The 19438-nt window shown below is 42.8% G+C and overlaps 1 protein-coding gene and 1 long non-coding RNA gene across 19 annotated transcripts in view; one reads left to right on the top strand and one right to left on the bottom strand.

Moving 5' to 3' along the window:
* HUWE1 (HECT, UBA and WWE domain containing E3 ubiquitin protein ligase 1) overlaps positions 1 to 8642 on the top strand; it is a 174833-nt gene extending 166191 nt beyond the window's left edge. For 15 of the 18 annotated variants that reach the window (XM_072816177.1, XM_072816172.1, XM_072816175.1 and 12 more), the window contains 12 exons: positions 6 to 133; positions 1288 to 1384; positions 2269 to 2424; positions 2865 to 3110; positions 3435 to 3552; positions 4205 to 4345; positions 5301 to 5588; positions 5702 to 5807; positions 6408 to 6525; positions 6790 to 6971; positions 7240 to 7430; positions 8016 to 8642. In XM_072816177.1, coding sequence (XP_072672278.1) covers positions 6 to 133; positions 1288 to 1384; positions 2269 to 2424; positions 2865 to 3110; positions 3435 to 3552; positions 4205 to 4345; positions 5301 to 5588; positions 5702 to 5807; positions 6408 to 6525; positions 6790 to 6971; positions 7240 to 7430; positions 8016 to 8118 — 1874 coding nt within the window. In that variant the 3' untranslated portion in view covers positions 8119 to 8642. The remainder of the gene's footprint in view (positions 1 to 5; positions 134 to 1287; positions 1385 to 2268; positions 2425 to 2864; positions 3111 to 3434; positions 3553 to 4204; positions 4346 to 5300; positions 5589 to 5701; positions 5808 to 6407; positions 6526 to 6789; positions 6972 to 7239; positions 7431 to 8015) is intronic. The other 3 variants (XM_072816179.1, XM_072816181.1, XM_072816186.1) reach the window with 2 other exon arrangements.
* A 1-nt stretch (position 8643) lies between these two features.
* On the bottom strand, positions 8644 to 14273 carry LOC140627682 (uncharacterized). The gene is made up of 2 exons (XR_012026325.1): positions 14177 to 14273; positions 8644 to 8944 (listed from the first exon to the last, which is right to left on the bottom strand). It is a non-coding gene; the product is annotated as an uncharacterized lncRNA (long non-coding RNA).
* Between the last annotated feature and the right edge of the window lie 5165 nt (positions 14274 to 19438).

The following is a 19438-nucleotide window of genomic DNA, read 5'->3' on the forward strand; positions in this document are numbered from 1 at the left end:
CCCAGGTTCTTCCGGTTTAGGCTCAGCTAGCAGCATCCAGGCAGCTGTTCGGCAGCTGGAGGCTGAGGCTGATGCCATTATACAAATGGTACGTGAGGGTCAAAGGGCGCGGAGACAGCAACAAGCAGCAACGGTTAGCATGATGCCTGTAGCCCCTCATTCATTTGTCTCTCCCCTTCCCCACCACATCATCAGTGGGGTTTCACTGCCCTTAACCTTGTATGCTTTTGCATTAAGTATGCTGTATGAATGCTTCTGGGCAACAGGGTTACTTTCTGTTGGTGTTTTCTCTACTGTCTGTTGGTTGTTTTGGATCGATAATGACTTAAAGCTTGGCCATCATACCCCACTCCCAGCTATCCAGTCAACAGTGGCGCTTTTGCAAACTGCATAATGCTTAGTGTCTGGGTTCTGAGGGGATGTGGGATGAAGATTTTTCTGTCTCATGGAACAATGCAAGTACATCAGGAATCCTATCCTTGAAATTCCCCCAAGCTTGGTATACATCCCACGCAGCCTCTTCTAGGCTATGGCTGGTCCATCTACCCTGGCCTCTGCTTCTGTTCTCCGTACTCTCTTGGTACCTTGGCACCAAGGCACTCAGGCACTTTTAGGAAAAAAAAAAACTTTGAGATTCCTAGATAGCCAACTCATTGTTGGGATCCCAGCACAGAGTGGCTATGGGGAAAGCCTGGCATTGTGTATGTATGCTGTGGCACTCTCTCGTTGTTTTCTTGTTCTTGCAACATGCAAGTCACCTTCCCAAGATCCAGGAAATAAAGGTATCCTGAGGCCTGGTTTTTCTTTGCATAGGATTACTATTATACAGTATGATTTCATTGAGCATGCTGAGAACATCATAGAATTTGAGGGCTGTGGTTCCCAACATGGTAGAAAGGGAAAACAACTATTCTTTTGGAGTATTTTCTGCCCTGTCTTTCCCAAACCCAAAAGGACAGATGTTGGCTTTATGAATAATCCCACCTATCAAAGGTCCCTTATTTCCCCTTTTCTGAGCAAACAGAAACAAGCTAGTGTCTGACTACACATAGGTCTGAAATAGAGTGGAGGCAGTACAGGCACCCAAGGAGCTTTGTGGAAGAGTTTGCTAGCTCAGGATGGAGGACAGCAAAGGAGGTGGGAAGAGGCCATTCTTTTTGAACAGTTAAAGGAAACTTTATCTTTCCAAGCTTATGTTGTGTGAGAATGGATAGAGCCAGCCTCTAGCCTCTCCGTGAGGAAAGCAGAGTTGCACCCTTTATGTGACTTTGTCTCCCTTTTATCCAGTCGGAGTCAAGCCAGTCAGAGGCCTCTGTCCGGAGAGAGGAGTCACCCATGGATGTGGACCAGCCATCTCCCAGTGCTCAGGATACTCAGTCCATTGGTAAATACTACTTCCTATTTCTAGTGCAGGAAGAGAGAGAGACAGTCTTCATGGAATGTCTGCTGGATCCCCTGTTTTCTGTATACACAAGCTGAGTGTTTTCCAGTTTGTTCCAGTGGACACTGGTTTTGTAAATGTTAATGGCATATACCAACCAAGATCACTACCACCACCTCACCCTTATTGGAAATTTATAACATACCACTATAATTCCTATAGTAAAGAAACTATGATGTGATGATGTTAGACATGGAGACAGCATGTGTTTGAGTTGTGGCTCCCCCATTTACTGGCTCTGGAACCTGAAACAAACTTCTCTTAGCTTCTGTTTCCTTATTTAAAATAGGGATGTTCATAGTAGGATTGAACAAGTTAACACACACACACACACAAATACTTAAAGTAGTACCCAGCACACAATATATGCTATTAGTAGCAGCATTTTTCAAAGTTAATTGTACATAGAATACTTCATGATGCCTTCTCTTAACACGTTTCTGTGGAATAGTGTTGGCCTGAGACATTTTTGAAATACATTAAATCATTTCATAATCCACAGATTCTCTGAGAGCTAATGAGGCAATGAATAAACCAGTACTATCTGCTAGAACTTCAGTCACTAACCACAGGTGGCTACTGAGCACTTGAAATGTGGCTATTTCAGTTGAGGAACCAAAATTTTTATTGTATTAATTGCATTTGATATAAATTGAAATGTCATCCAGTGTAGGGCTAGAGTTTGTTTTTAGGTGTGGCTCAGTATTACTTAGTAGCCAGTGGGCTAGTCGTCTTGATCTGTTTAATGGCCTGCACATTTGGTCTGGGAAAAAGCTAAATGAAAGAAAAACCTCAAAGGCTTTCTGTCTCCTCTGTGTGGCCTGTAGGCTCAGATGGAACCCCACAAGGGGAAAAGGAGAAGGAGGAGAGGCCACCTGAGTTACCCCTGCTCAGTGAGCAGCTGAGCTTGGACGAGCTGTGGGACATGCTGGGAGAGTGTCTAAAGGAACTGGAGGAATCCCATGACCAGCATGCAGTGCTAGGTGAGTTGTGGCCTTTGGGCCAAAGTCCAAACCCACTAATCTGCTCTGGAGCTCTTTCTGCCAGCATATTTTTCTTCCTTCCAGGTCACCCCTGTCTCTCAGTGTCTTTGTAATGGAGAATTCAAAGGAGAGGTGTTTTTTCTCTCACTTCACTATTGGAAAAACAGATTTGCCTTCTCTTTTAGTAGTTGATATCTTTTTACCTTTTAGACCAGGGAAATCTTTATAACCAGTTGCCTATTCCATTTTCTTCAGTTTCAAGGAAGCTCAGACTTCCTCTGTGGCTTCATTTTTCTTTGCTACAATTGTATTTTTTCCTCTAAGTTTTCATTATTTCTTCTTCCATATTGTGCTTCTGTAACTTGATTATGAAGGAAAAGAGGTTTGCATGTTGAAGTTTCTAAAGTAAAACATCATTTCCCTGTCATTCCTACCCCCAGTGCTACAGCCTGCCGTCGAGGCCTTCTTTTTGGTCCATGCCACAGAGCGGGAGAGCAAACCTCCTGTCAGAGACACCCGTGAGAGCCAGCTGGCACACATCAAGGACGAGCCTCCTCCACTCTCCCCTGCCCCCTTAACCCCTGCTACTCCTTCCTCCCTTGACCCATTCTTCTCCAGGGAGCCCTCCTCTATGCACATCTCCTCAAGCCTGCCCCCTGATACACAGAAGTTCCTTCGCTTTGCAGGTACAGGCAACTCTTAGGCCCCCAATATAGGCTTCATTTTTTACAGGGTCATTTCAAACACTATATTCTTAACTGTTTCATGGGGGAGAGTGGTGAGTGAGTGTGTGTATGTGTGTGTGTGTGCGTGTCAGGATCGGGACGGAGGGGGAAGAAAGAGAGGGGCAAAGAATGAAGCTAGTGAGGTGTAGGGACTGGGTCTGAAAGCCCTTTTGGGCCACACTGTCTTTTTTCCATGAAACAAGAAAGAGTTGCTGTCTGGTTGGCTGTCATGTAGTCTTCTGAGAGCCAGGATGTGTTGATTCCTGCTGTCCTTTCTCCCCTCAGAGACTCACCGCACTGTGTTAAATCAGATCCTACGGCAGTCCACCACCCACCTCGCTGATGGGCCTTTTGCTGTCCTGGTAGACTACATTCGTGTCCTCGACTTTGATGTCAAGCGCAAGTATGTGTCCTGGAGGCTGTGGGATGGGAACTTTTCAAATGGTATCTCCTCTCCCAAAAAGGAGCCAAAATTCCTCCTGAGGGAGTGTTTTCAGGGAAAAGAATTTTCCCTTGGTGGCAGCCCTTGGAATGGTGCTGGGTGGGAAGGTGGAAATTCTTATGTGCCATCAACAGTCATTATACCTAAATATTCCTTGGCCTACTCCATTCTCATCTCTGTTCCTCATCAGAGAAATGCAAGCCTTTGTTTAGTCACATGACTTCTGAAATACCATTCTATTCTTTGGGGTAATACAGGAAGTGCAGGTAGCTATGGTACACTCATAGCAGGGCTTGGGGTTGACAGGGGCTCCACAGCACTCCTGTCATCCTTATCCTTCTCTTCTTTCCTGTCCACCTACACATACTTACCTACTTGTTGCAGAGATTCTGTGCTACAGCCTCAATGGGCCTTTATTCAGTGGAGATAAGAAAATTTAGAGTTGGTAATGAATGACCTGTCTCTTCACAAGTACTGGGCACTTCCAGTTCCCCTTGAAACAGATATTTGGAGGAGGGGAGGAGCATCATTGTAGGTCTTCATCCTAATCAACCAAAGAGAAGTTTGCTCTGCCACACCCAAACCTATTTTCTTTTCTTCTCTACTTCCCAAGATATTTCCGCCAAGAGCTGGAACGTCTGGATGAGGGGCTCCGGAAAGAAGACATGGCTGTGCACGTCCGCCGTGATCATGTGTTTGAAGACTCCTATCGTGAACTGCACCGGAAATCCCCTGAAGAAATGAAGAATCGATTGTAAGAACCCAGAACAGAGAAATGACAGGATGGGAGAGAGTGGAGGACCTTCCTACATGGTAGTGAAGGCTTACTCTGGTGCCAGATGGCAGGGGAACTCCAAAGGAATTCCAAATAGGAACTTGGTGTAAATAATCTCACTGAGCTGCCTCCTGTCTTCTCTGCCTGGTCTCATGAGAGTGGTCTCTTATTCTGGCTAGCTGGCCCTTGAGCCGAGCTACCCAACAATTCCCAGAGAGACAGGAGAGTCTTTGGCATTTACAAAGATAGACCCGATGGCATTGTAAAGAGCTTTCTCTTACTACACTAGGAATGGGAAGCCTGCTGAGCAAATGGTATCCTGGCTTGGCGGAGACCACACTTGCATGAATAGCCCCTCACCAAATTGGTAATCACTCGCTGGTAATTCTGAAGTCACCTAGAAGAGACCAGCAGTTTGTAATACTAAGTGTCAGCCCGTGAGATGAAATCAGGAACTTGATTCCTCCTCTCCCTCATGACATGGGCTCACCATCCATGTTATCACAAGAAGTCAGGCTTCTGAGACAGACTGGGCCCTGCTCCTCCACCACCAAATCCTTAAAGACCTCAGCCTGAGTTCAGTCCCCTCTGACACCACTTAATGACTCCTCTCCCTGCTTTCCCGAAGAGGCTTCATTTAAGCCTCTATACCTTTCCTGTTGGTATTTACTGGAATATTGGTGACCTTTACTGATAATTCAAGACCTCTTTTCTTTTTTTTTTTTTTTTTTTTTCAAGACCTCTTTTCTATCGATGTTTTTTTTGTCCCAGATCCTCACCCTTCCTCTGGGCTTTCCTGGCACTCTGCATTCACCTCTGTTCTCTGATCCTGCACTCCCCAGCCACTGCTTCACTCACTCACTTGGGTCATACTACATAAATGAATGGATTTGTCCTGGGCTTTCTGCACATCTGTTTCTGGTCTCTTACGCAGGTATATAGTGTTTGAAGGAGAAGAAGGGCAGGATGCTGGAGGGCTCCTGCGGGAGTGGTATATGATCATCTCTCGGGAGATGTTTAACCCTATGTATGCCTTGTTCCGTACCTCACCCGGTGATCGGGTCACCTACACCATCAACCCATCTTCCCACTGCAACCCCAATCACCTCAGCTACTTCAAGTTTGTTGGACGCATTGTGGCCAAAGCTGTATATGACAACCGTCTCCTGGAGTGCTATTTTACTCGGTCCTTCTACAAACACATCTTGGGCAAGTCTGTCAGGTGAGGATGTGGCACAGAATCCACATTCTCACTTGACAGGTCCTTTTCTTATGTCCTACCCCCATACTTCCTCTCCTCCACCCTAACCCATGACCTTAATTGTGTTTTTCTAGATATACAGATATGGAGAGTGAAGATTACCACTTCTACCAGGGCCTGGTTTATCTGCTGGAAAATGATGTCTCCACACTAGGTTATGACCTCACCTTCAGCACTGAGGTAGGTCAGGAAATTTTGACTGCAGCACATCCTAGCTAGTCCAGAAAACCCATTCTGGGACCACCCTTGAACTGGCACTGGATAATCTCATGCTTCTAAGGAAGCATCTCAACTTCTTAAAGTCTCATGCCCCATTTCCCCATCCAGCAGTAAGCAGTGGGTATTTGTACAAGACATCACAAACAGAAAAAACAGGATTTGTAAAACAGTCTGGGCTCTTTCCTAGTTCTCTCTTCATTTAAAAAAAATTATTCCAGTATAGAGATATTATACAGGTAAATATAAATGAAAAAACTTTTTAAGCTTATCCCTCCTCCAAATTGTTTTCCATATAGATTGTGCTATGTCATGTTAACATGTGAACCATGCCTTTTTCCCTTTTACCATTGACAATTTCCTTACTTGTAGCCTTCATGTTTTGGGGCCAAACCCTTGGCTTTTCCCTGTTATGAAGTTGCGTGCTCATACAAAACACATTTTTATTAACTTGTTTCATCTTTCTGCCCAGGACATGGCAAAGAGTTTAAGTATTCCCAGGTGTCCATATAAATCCCATCCTAGACCAACCCTGACAAGTAATTGGTGTTTTGGGTGTTCTAGGTCCAGGAGTTTGGAGTCTGTGAAGTTCGTGACCTCAAACCCAATGGGGCTAACATCTTGGTAACTGAAGAGAATAAGAAGGAATATGTACACCTGGTGTGCCAGATGAGGATGACAGGTAGGGGAAATGTCCTTTAGACCCCATGTTCATATGGGAAGCAATCAGGCCTCACTCATTTCACAGATACTGGTTTTTTCCTTCAGATAACTGACCAAAAAATTATTTCCCTTTATCCACCCTAATTCAAGGGTGTTAGGTGAGTCAGGCAGACCATTCAGCATCCTAGTTGCAGCAGGAGCCAGATTGAGAATTTCTGACCACTAACAGTTGTGTGAGTTTAGAAGTTTAGACACCACATGTCTTGTTGATTTTTCTCCCCAGGAGCCATCCGTAAACAGCTGGCAGCTTTCTTAGAAGGCTTCTATGAGATCATTCCAAAGCGCCTCATTTCTATCTTCACTGAGCAGGAGTTAGAGCTGCTCATATCAGGACTGCCCACAATCGACATTGATGATTTGAAATCCAACACTGAATACCACAAGTACCAGTCCAACTCTATTCAGGTGAGCTGCTGCTGGCATCCTTCCCCATATCCCTAAGCAGTGCTACTTGGTATGACACCACATAAACCTGTACTCTTAGGAGACAAGGGGATATAGGTGACAACTTATTTATACCTACCTCTTCATCAAGGAATGTTCTTGCTGATCTTATGAAATGGAAGAACTAAAGCCCATTTCACAGAATGGACTGCCTAAGATTCCAGATTCCATCCCCCCTCCTTCCAAGAGCTCTCTACCTAACCCTGGCTTCTTGTGTCCTTTCCCGCAGATCCAGTGGTTCTGGAGAGCATTGCGTTCTTTCGACCAAGCTGACCGTGCCAAGTTCCTCCAATTTGTCACGGGTACTTCAAAGGTGCCCTTACAAGGCTTTGCTGCCCTTGAAGGCATGAATGGCATTCAGAAGTTTCAGATCCATCGGGATGACAGGTCCACAGATCGCCTGCCTTCAGCTCACACATGGTAAGAGGAAGGGTTTGTTCTTCTTTTTAGCATTCAGACTTAGCTTGCATATTTGCTGCTCCTGGGTGCCTAACCAAGGGCAGGATCCCAAATCTGGCCCCAGCTATGCTAGACCTAGAGTAGCTCACAAGTTGGTGGTTTTGTGGAAAAGGGGATGTTTGAGATGAGAAGCTGGCTCAGATTCACAGTGGGGCTGGGGAGACATTGCAGGTGAACACTGCCATGTGAGAGTGCAGTGTATTCCGTCCAGGACTCTCTGAGCAAGGAGTTGCAGGAAACAGAAGGCTTGAAAAGGTTGGATCAGCAGAGGTTGGATCACCAGTGACCCCAAATGCCTCCTTGGAATTTATACATTAGCCCATAGGTAAGACTGTGGTGTTTAAGGAGTGACCAGGTCAGATTTATATTTTAGGAGCCTGATAGCTAGTATTCGGGCCAAATTAGGGCAGGGCAGACCAGGCTAGGACAAGATTTCAAGTCTGCAAGAGAGGAGTGGGTTTCCTCAGGGAGGAGAGGTCAGTGGGCACTATGGGAACACAGGGATTTGGTGAGTTTGTCACAAATTGGTCTTTCTTCTTTCTCTAGTTTTAATCAGCTGGACCTACCTGCCTATGAGAGCTTTGAAAAGCTCCGCCACATGTTACTATTGGCCATCCAGGAGTGCTCTGAAGGCTTTGGGCTGGCCTAATAAGGCCCCACACACCACTGTGGGGTTTTTCTACCATTGTTGGACCTGGGAATGGGGGGAAATAAAAAAAGAACCAGAAAGAAAATGTCAAAAACCAATAAATGAAATCCACCAACTCACCATGTGTGTGTCCCAGCTTCCCCATCTTCCCCCAGCGCATACCCAAGTCCCCCACCCGCTCATTCTCTCTTCCTGTCCTTTTTCCTCACCTCCTCCTCCTCCCTGTTCCATGCCGTCCATGATCCCCAGCCCATGTGTTAAAAAGGCATTAGCCTTTGCAGGGACCTGTTTGTCCCAACTATTTGAACAGTGTGCTCCTCAGATTCTGTGTTCAGAAGGATTTGCTGCATTGAGACTTGAAACCTTTGGATAGGGGAAAAATTATATATATATATATTTTTTTGTTCTGTTTGCATTTCTTAATTTGTGCTTGGAATGTGTTGATGTGCACAGCTAATGATTCAATGCGAGACAAGATTGGCGTCTGTGTTGTGGAGGTTTCAAATAAAGAGCACTCTTCATAACTCACTTTTCACAATGGAGTTTTTTTCAAACTTTAAACAGCTCTTGAACACATGCTAGACATCTGGAGAAAAGATGCAAATGGACTCTCCAGAAAACATCTCTGCCATCACCACTGGTGCATCTTCTTGAAACGAATTTCAGTAAGCAGCAAGTAATTTGACTAGCTCTCCAGAACAGTCTTCCCATCCGTTTTGGTTTTTTGTTTCATTGTCTGCCAATCTGTTCACAGATCATCCAGTAGTCTCATGGTTTTTACTCCATCCAGCAGTTAAAGCTGATCCAAGGACTTTGATGGTTCCAGCTTTCAAAGAAAAAACAATAAAGGTTTAGTTAGAAAAATAACCCCAAGTGAAGCTTGCTTTGTGTGGTTTTTCCTCATTCTCTGAGGCTCTCAGATTTTCTGCTTAACCTGATACACACACGCACACGCACACACCCCGGTCCTGATGCAAATGGCTGCTAGACCTTTTCTCCCTTTTTTTAAAAATATTCACTCGGCCTGTAACTCATCTTGCTGACAACTGAAAAGACAGATGAACTGACCCTGTCCCTGCTTTTGAGCTTCTAGTCAAAAGGGAAGGAGACTGAGTAGTTCTGTGACAGACGTAGGGAGAGGTCCCTAGGTTCCTGGAGCAGAAGTATTTGACCTAGCCTGGAAGATCAGGGAAGGCTTTCCATTGTCAGGCACTCATGAGTTGAATCCTGGCTGGAAGTTAAGATTAAGGAGGGAAGATTAGTAATCTAGGTCAAGACAGTAGGAGTCTCCCACTGATGGCACAGCTTGGCCAAAGAATAGGGGCCTGAGATGCTGGGAATTCAGATTGAAGATAAGCAGAAATACGTTAGAATTGATAAATAAGCTTAAGAACTGATTTCTTGAAAAACTAAAAACTAACTTTTGAATTTGGTATAGGGTTTGGGAGTTGTGGAAGCAGGGAGTACAGACGGAATAATGCTGAAGAAAATAAAACCCTAATTCAGTGGCATACAAAAGTCTAACATGCCCAAGGATGACTTGCCTTTGGCATGTGTGTATGGTGTACTATTCATCACCTCAATGTCAAAAATCCTGTTAATTGATGCAAGGCATTTGCTAACCATAATTATTACTTGATAAGGTTGCCCCAGACCAATAACCCACATCACACCAGAAGCATAAGGTGGCCAATTTAATGCTGTAAATGCCAGTTCTAACCATTTCAATAAACCAGAAAATAAGGTATAACTGTTGAGAAACTGCTTAACCAAAGAGAACCAAGTTATTGAAACTTCAAACAGTGCAGCAAGAGGACTGGCTATGATTAACAAAATATTCACTCATGTAGTAGACATTGTCCAACAAATGTAAATAATTCATACAATGGAATCCTGTGTAGCAGTAAAAATGTAACCATTGTACATATCAACCTACATAATCTCAATGATAAAAGTATGAGACCTATTTAAAATTTAATCACAATGGGACACCTGGGTGGCTCAGCGGTGGAGTGTCTGCCTTTGGCTCAGGGCGTGATCCCAGAGTCCCACATTGGGCTTGCATGGAGCTTGCTTGTCTCTCTGCCTATGTCTCTGCCGCTCTCTATGTCTCTCATGAATAAATAAAATCTTTTAAAAAATAAAAAAATTTGGTCACAAAACAATACTACATAGCATATGTACCAAGAGCATGAAAAATTACATATGTATGAAGAGTGAAAATCCACACAGAAGTATAACAAAGTACTGCACAATGTTCAGGATAGCTGTGGGAGACCAGGAGATGCAGTTTGGAAGAGGAAATCACACAGCTTCAACTATTTTGGTGATGTTTTATTTCTTTGGGTGGTACTAGAAACATGGGTATTCCTTCTAATGGTATATACTATGATTATAACACTTTAAATTTTTCAGAATAAACTTTTGAGGTAGGCAATTTATCAAATTTCACAATGAATTTGAGGTAGGTAGCAGGGGAGTCAGTAACAGGCCTAATTCTACATGAAGGCTGCTTGCATGACATGATTAAACATGTCTCTTTGCCCCCACATAATAATTCCCCCCACTGATGTGTCTGCGTTATGATTACTGTGGGTTATCTCCTTATTAAAATAGTCCTCTTTTAATTAAGGTGGCCATGTAATTTATCATCCAAAGTTGGAAAAACTTAAAAAGGATGTTATTGATAATTATTCTGGGCCACAGGTGCAAACCAGATAAACTGGAATGTATGGTTCTATATTTTGGATGTGTATCTATCTGTCTTGGCTGGGGAAACAGTTATTACCCATGATAAAATTCCATTGAGCACTTACCATATACTGACTACTGAGAAAGGCTCTGTATGAAGAGAAGGAGGCAGGTGTTAGGAAAGTATGGGGGGGCAGTGGGTACACAGACTGAACAGGCAGGGTAGCAAGATTAAACATGTTCTCAACTACAAGCAATAACCAGTTACAGAACATAACAGGCAATAGATTATCTTCACAACAATAACAAAATACCTAAGAATAACCTTAAGAAGGAGTGTTTAGGACTCCTGAAAGAAAATGCCAAAACTCATGAGAAGCATAAAAGACAAATAAATGAGACTTTCATTTGCATAAAAATGCAAGTATAGCTAGCTTTGAGACTAGGGGACAAACGTGCTAAACAAAATGGGAGTTAAGGGCAGCTTGGGTGGCTCAGCAGTTTAGCGCCGCCTTCAGCCCAGGGTGTGATCCCACAGTCCTGGGATTGAGTCCCATGTTAGCCTCCCTGCATGGAGCCTGCTTCTCCCTCTGCCTGTGTCTCTGCCTCTCTCTCTCTCTATCTCATGAATAAATAAACAAAATCTTTTTTAAATGGGATTTAAAAGGCAGACCTGACAGAATGGCCTCAGCCATGAATATTCAGCGTGCTGTGGTCTGTAAAAAAATGAAGCGCCAACAGCCAGTTGTGGAAGGAATGGCTTTATCAATGTTAAGGTTAGGAAAATTGCCTAAGTATTGGGAGGGTAAAAAATACAAATTTTGCCCTGCACTTCACACTAAATAAATTCCAAATGGAAGATTCAAGAGTGAAAACTATGAAGTGACTTTTCAGAGCACAAAATGAAAAAATGGGCAAACAGTGGCTGATCTGGGATATGGAAAACCTAAGGCTAAAATCTACAAAGACATCATAACAGAAAATGTAATGATATATTTGGCTACTAAAATTTGGCAACACCAGGAACAGAATTAAAAAACAATGACAATCTAGGGTAAAAAGTATCTCTAACAGGCAATGGGTTACTGCTAAACAGAATTCCCCTCAATATATAAAGGATTTAACCCATTCTTACAGATTTGTAAGTTAAAATATATAAAGGATTAACCCATTCTTTGTGTGTGTGTATATATATAAGCTTACAAATCACTAAGAAATTCCCCAACAGAAAACCATGCAAGAAAAGAAAACCATGCAAGGATATGAAAAGGCGATTCACAAAAGAAATATAAATGAGCAATAAGCATATAAAAATGCTTACCTCTGTGATAATTATTACCTCTGTAGTAATCAAAGATCCATTAAAAGCCCAGCGGAAACCACTTACCAAATTGAAATATATGATGGTTACCAAAGGGAAGGTGGGTGGGGGCGGAGGGGGGGTTAAACAGATGATGGGGATTTAGGAGTGCACTTGTTATGATGAGCACCAGGTGATGTATGGAATTTTTTAATCACTATATCATACACCTGAAACTAATATAACACGGCTTAATTCTCTGGAATTAAAAACTTAAAGTGTATGTGTGTGAACACAGGTGGGATACAATGTGAAGAAACAGGCACTGTTATATAGTGCTGAGAAATTAGTACCACCTTTCTGATGTCTACTGAGAAAGAGAAAAGCAGCCCCTGACTTCTGGGAGCTGGCCTGGAATTGGAATTCACGGGCTTTGGTGTTCTTCTGTTGAACATAAACAACTTCACAGAATAGTAACATCAGGGAAGGCCATTCTATAACCGTGATAGATTAAGACAAAATTGAGACCACTTTGAAATCATGTCTGAACACAGACAAAAACATTAGAGACATTGTCTAAACCACCCACAAAAATTAACTGAACATCCCCTATCCTGATTGATAAGTGGCTGCTTTTTTTCTTTTTTCTTTTTTTTTAAATAGCTTTAGCCTCTTTCTAATCTGTCCCCTCTATGGAGAAGATGTATTAGCATACCCAATCATAAAATTACCCCCCCTTCTGGATAGTATTCAATCTAGAGCAAAACTTCGCTTCTTTGAATTGTCCCCAAATCATCTAACAAGCCCAAATCCTATGATATATATTTTCTCTTACTGCAATACCCCACAGTCCCCCATGCTGTGTGTTCCCCTTCACTGTCAACTGTCTTGACTCAGGGCAGGTTTATGCTCCTGACCTTTAGCTGCAGGGGCACTGAGAGCATAAAGAACCTCAAAATATACACAATAAGATGCCACATGGTATGTATCCTATACTCTTGTTCATGCTTTTTAAAATTTATAAATTCAGATGGAAACTGGCAGCCTGAACTCTCTGGCTTGCAGACAACAACCTGGTATATGTGTGAGGGTGTGTGGGGGCTGTGTTGATGTGAATGGTTTGGGGTGGGTGGACATATCTTTTCTAGGTAACCACAGTCTCCACCACTCCTTATTACACTTATATCCTCCTGCTTTGTTCACTGAACAAACATTTACTGAGCATGTACTGTGTAACAGGCTAAGGATGCAGCAGTGAAAACATCAGACATAAATTCCTGCCACCATGAAGCTGACATTCTAATGGGGGAAGGCAGACAATAAATATGTCAGGGAGTGAGTAACATATCTTCTTTTCTAAAGAGAAATACACATAAAAAGAGAGAGAGTTGAGGCGGGGGGAGGCTATTTTAACTGCAGTGGTCAGAGGAAGGCCTCTCTGAAGAGATGGTATTTAAGCTTAGAAGACCTGCATGGAAGAAGCCATTGGAGGAGCTGAAGGAACAGTTTTCCAGGCAGAGAGAACAGCTAGTATAAAAGCTCCAAAGTGGGAATTCTCATGGCATCCAGAAGGACGACCAGTGATGGAAGTGTCCGAGGTGTTGTGATCAGACAGGAGTGAGATCCCAGGCTTTTACTCTGAGTAAGGCAGGAACTATCAAAGGGGATTGCACAGAAGAGATGTGATGCAGACCTCTCTACTCCAAGTGAGGAGTAGGTGGGAGGGGTCAGCGTGGAGGCTGAGGAAGCCTGAGGAGGCTGCTGAGGCCCTCTTTCAAGCAGGACACAAGTTACCCAGGATGAGGATTCTGTAAAGAGTCCTTAATAGGCTTATTGTAGGCTTGGTTGAAACAAAGCATTGTTAGAGGGAAAGGGGGACTGAGGACCTAAGGTGAACCAGAGCCCCTTCTGGATGATGATGATGATGATGATGATGAAGAATTCATCGGTTTTTCACCGTGGTCAAGTATTTATTTCTACAACCGAAAATAAATAGCCTAGTTCTAGGGGGCACGCCCTGCTCCCTCCCCTCCCAGACGCAATCCTTAGGAAGGAGAGGCGTCCCACCTGTACCTGCATGCCCACTTCAGGGAAGCCTCGCCCCAACTCCTCTCGACTTGCCTGGGGCTTCCCCGGTTTCACTACTGAAAATAGCACCTCCCCGGCAAACCAGGACAGTTGGTCCAGTCCCCAAATTGGTTACCGCCCCCGCCCTAGCCAGACTAGCGGCTCCTCTGCCTCTCACCGAGAAGGCGGGGGCGGCAAACCCCGCCCCAGAGCTGGGCCTCCAGCCAATGGCGGAGCGGGACGTGGAGCCCTGGCTTGCACTGCCGGGTAACCCCGGGGCCTGCCAGAAGCCGCTCAGTCTGAGGCCCCATCTTGGAACAGCCTCCCACCCCGTTGCCTGGAAAATCAGTGGGTGTGACTCTGGGTTTGTGTCACTGGACAGTTTAGGAGAGGAGGCATTGTTACTGTGTTGGGGAGATTGTGTGTGGTTTAACTGCAAGTGATCCTATGACTGTGTGCATTGCTGCTTGTGCATAACCGAATGGGCTTGTGGGGGCTAACTGCTTCAGTGGCTCCTTCTGAAGGGTGTGTGACTGTGTGACCGCTGGGGCCCGGATCCGGATCCGGTGCCTTGAGTTAGGATGATTGTGTTGTTAAATAACAAAAATTCAACCGAGTAAATTTTAATAGAACGAATTGGCCTTATTAATCCATTCATGAATCCGGGCAGCATCCCATCTAGCAAATAGAGGGGAGTCCAAAGGGCTACAGAGATGGAAAGGTTTTTAAAGGCAGGACAGGGGAGTCATAAATACAAAAAGGGATTATTGGGAGTGAGGTGAATTCCTTTGTGGGAAAAGGAGTCTTATTAGACTCCTTTGGATAGAGAGGGCCCATGTGTGACAGATCATCTTACGGTGCTGGCCAGAAAATTCCTGACTGGCTGGTTAAGACTACACATGTGGGGGACGTTGAAACTACAACAAGGTTAGGTATTAAGCCCCAGTTTGGTGACTTGGCCTAGCATAAATGACTCCATTTGGGGCCAGTGGTTTTGTTTTTAACAGAGTGAATATCCATATTTGATAATCGAAGAGTAGCCATCAGTGAGTTTGTGCTTCTGTGTGTGCGTGTGAAAACTCTGTGAGCACATGTCTACATGGGATTGCCTCTGACTTTGAAACTAGCTTTCTTATGGCCAAAAATTGTCTCTATGTATCCCTGGGCCTCTCTGGGCTTGTGTATGACTCTTGCATATTAGTTAGGCTTATAGGGTCTCGAATTAGACAAACTGGCCTGGGTGCAAATCCTGACACTTAGTGGCCAGATAACCTTGAACAAAGCACTAAACCTCCCTGTTCCTCAGTTTCCTCATCTGCAAAACACAAATCCTAATCATCTCTATTTGGTGAAGCATAAAATGAAGCAATACTTATCTGGTGCTCAGCACAGTGCCTGGCCCATAGAAAGCACTGGGTAAACATCAGCTCATATTAACATATGGCTGTATCAGCAGGAGTGGTCACCTGTGGTTCTGCTGGCATTTCAGAGATCATGCACCTAGGCATAACTCTCATGGGTCTCATCAATTTAAGAAATATTAATTTGGCACCTCCTAGATACCAGGCCCTGCACTAGACACTGCATATGCAGTTATGAAAAAAACAAACTGGCCATAAGCCTCTGCCTTCAATCAACTGCCACCTTCAGGATCTGACCACACTGACTACTTTTAACACTACAGATATACTTAATGATGTATAGGTTTGCATGGGCACAAATGTATTACAGGAAAGGATCAAAGATAATTTATTTTTTCCTTAAATTCAGTTAGCCAATATATAGTACATTATTAGTTTCAGATGTAGTGTTCAATAATTTATCACTTGCATATAACACCCAGTGCTCATCACATCATACATATGCCCTCCTTAATGCCTGTCACCCAGTTACCCCATCCCCAACCTACCTCCCCTTCAGCAACCCTTAATTTGTTTTGCAGTTAAGAGTCTCTCACAGTTTGTCTCCCTCTCTGATTTCTTCCCATTCTGTTTTCCTTCCTTTCTCTTATGATCCTCTGTGCTGTTTCTTATATTCCACATATGAATGAAACCATATGATAATTGTCTTTCCCCAATTGACTTATTTCAACTCAGCACAATAACCTCCAGTTCCATCCACGTCGATGTAAATGGTAAGTATTCATCCTTTCTAATGGCTGAGTAATATTCCACTGTATACATATACCACATCTTCTGTATCCATTCATCTGTCTGTGGACACCGTGACTCCTTCCACAATTTGGCTATTGTGGACATTGCTACTATGAACACTGGGGTGCAGGTGTCCCGGCGTTTCACTACATCAGTATCTTTGGGGTAAATACCCAGTAGTGCAATTGCTCGGTTGTATGTATGTATTTATTTATTTTTAAGATTTTATTTATATATTCATGAGAGACACACAGAGAGAGGCAGGGACATAGGCAGAAGGAGAAGCAGGCTCCACACCAAGCAGGGAGGCTGATACGGGACTTGATTCCAGGACTCCGACATCATGACTAAAGCCAAAGGTAGATGCTCAACCACTGAGCCACCCAGGTGTCCCTGCTGGGTAGTATTTAAATTAGTGGGTGACTAATTTGGGTTACACATGCTATAGTCCATCCTCATTATGTTCCTTATGCCTCTTCTATTCCTTGACTCTCTATTTTGTTCCATTGATCTATTTGTCTATCTTCATTCCAATACCATGCTGTTTTGATTACTGGAACTTTATAATAAGCCTTGAAATCAGGTAGTGTTAGGCCTTCCAACTTTGTTCTTCTAACATCGTTTTGGCTATTTTAAATACTTTGCATTCCATGTGAATTTTATAATAAGCTTGTCAATGTTTACCCTCCCCACCCAAAAAAAAAACACCTCCTGGTATTTTGATTAGGATTTCATTGCATCTATAGATTAATTTGAGGAGAACTGGAATCACAGCAATATTGAGTATTTCAATCCATGAACATGATATATCTCTCCATTTATGTTGGTCTTTAATTTCTCTCAATGATATTTAGTGCTTTTCAGTGTAAAACACTTGCAAGTCTTTTGTTAAATCCCTCCACCCAGTATTTCACCTTTTTATGGTATTATGTTTTTTACTTCAATTTCTAACCATTCATTGATAGTACATAGAAATACAACTATTTTTTTCTATTAAACACGTCCTACAATCTAGCTAAACTCATCAGTTCTAGTAGGGTTTTTTTGTAGATTCCATAGGATTTTCTACATAGATAATCATGTTGTGTGCAAGTAAAAACAGTTTTTAAAAAGATTTATTTATTTGAGAGAGAAAGGAGCAAGGAGGGGCACAGAAAATATCAAACAGACTCCTCGCTGAATGCAGAGCCTGACTCAGGGTTCAATCCCATGACTCTGAGATCATGACCCAAGCCAAAATGAAGAGTTGGACACCTAACTGAAAGAGCCACTCAGGAACCACAGTAAAAAGTTTTACTTCTTCTTTTCCAGGCAGACTGACTTGTATTTCTTTTTCTTGCCTTATTGCCCTGGTTAGACTCTCCAGGACAACATGAAAAAGAAATGGTGGGAGTAAGGCATCCTTGCCTTTTTCCTGATCTTAGGTTTAAAACACACCATCTTTTCTTTTTCTTTCTTTTAGAGGCAGAAAGGGTGGGGGCGGGGCCCAAGGAGAGAGAGAGAAGCTTAAACAGGCTCCACACCCATTGAGCCCCTATACAGGGGCTCAATCTCACAACTCTGAGGTTATGACCTGAGCCAAAATCAAGAGTTGGATGCTTAATCAACTGAGCCACCCAGGCACCTCTGTCTTTTACTTTTAAGAATGAAATTAGATGAAAAAAAAAAAAAAGAATGAATTTAGATGTAGTTTTTATTTTATTTATTTATTTTTTTAAATATTTTATTTATTTATTCATGAGAGACACACAGAGAGAGAGAGAAGCAGACACACAGGCAGAGGGAGAAGCAAGCTCCATGCAGGGAGCCTGACGCGGGACTCAATCCCGGGTCTCCAGGATCATGCCCCTGGCTGAAGGTGGTGCTAAACCGCTGAGCCACTGGGGCTGCCCTGTTTTTTGTTTCTTCTTTTTTTAAATCACAAACGGATGTTGGATTTTGTCAAATGTTATACTAGTGTCAATTGAGATGATCATATGGTTTTTCTTTATTAGTCCATTAATATGATGAATTACATTGATTGGTTTTCAAGTGTTAAACCAACCTTGTATTCTTAGGATTAAGCCCTACTTGGTCATGATGCATTATCCTTTTTATATATTGTGTTGGATTTGATTTGCTGGAATTTTGTTTAGAACTTATGTATCTCTGTTTATGAGGGATATTTGATCTGTAGTTTTCTCATATCTTTCTTTTTTACAAAGCCTTTATTTTTATAGCACTTTTAGATTTATAGTAAAATTGAGCAGAAGATACAGATATTTCCCATATAACCCCTACCCCTACACATGCATAGACTCTCCCATTAGCAAAATCTTGGACCAGAGTGGTACATTTGTTACAGCTGATGAACCTACATTAATATATCAGAATCACCCAAAGTCCATAGTTTACATTAGGGTTTACCTGTGATGTTGTATATTCTATAGGTTTGAACAAATGTGTAAGGACATATATCCATTACATAAAGAGTAGTTTCACTATACTACCCTAAAAATCCTCTGTGCTCTGCCTCTTCATCCCTCCCTCCTTCCCCCTAACTCCTGGCAACCACTAATCTTTTTACTATCTCCATAGTTTTGCCTTTTCCAGAATGGCATATAGTTGGAACCATATAATATACAGCCTTTTCAAATCAGCTTCTATTACTTAGTTATATGCACTTAAGTTTCTTCCATGTCTTTTCATGACCCGATAGCTCCTTTCTACTTGGCAATGAATTATATTCCATTGTCTATATATATGATGATTTATTTATCCATTCACCTACTAAAGGACATCTTGGTGCTTTCAAGTTAAAGCTGCTACAAATATCCATGTGCAGATTTTTGTGTGGACATAGTTTTCAAATTCTTTTGGGTAAATACCAAGGAGCATGGTTGCTGGATAGTATGGTTTAAGAGTGTGTTTAGTTTTGTAAGAAACTGCCAAACTGTCTTCAAAAGTGGCTGTATCACTTTATATTCCCACCAGCAATGCATGAGAGTTCCTTTTGCTACATATCCTAATCAGCATTTAGTGGTGTCAGCATTCTGAATTTTGGTCATTCTGATAGGTATGTCATAGTATCTCCTTGTTGTTTACATTTGCATTTCTCTAATGACATAGG

This window comes from Canis lupus, chromosome X (assembly GCF_048164855.1).
Source record: "Canis lupus baileyi chromosome X, mCanLup2.hap1, whole genome shotgun sequence".
Taxonomy (NCBI): domain Eukaryota; kingdom Metazoa; phylum Chordata; class Mammalia; order Carnivora; family Canidae; genus Canis; species Canis lupus.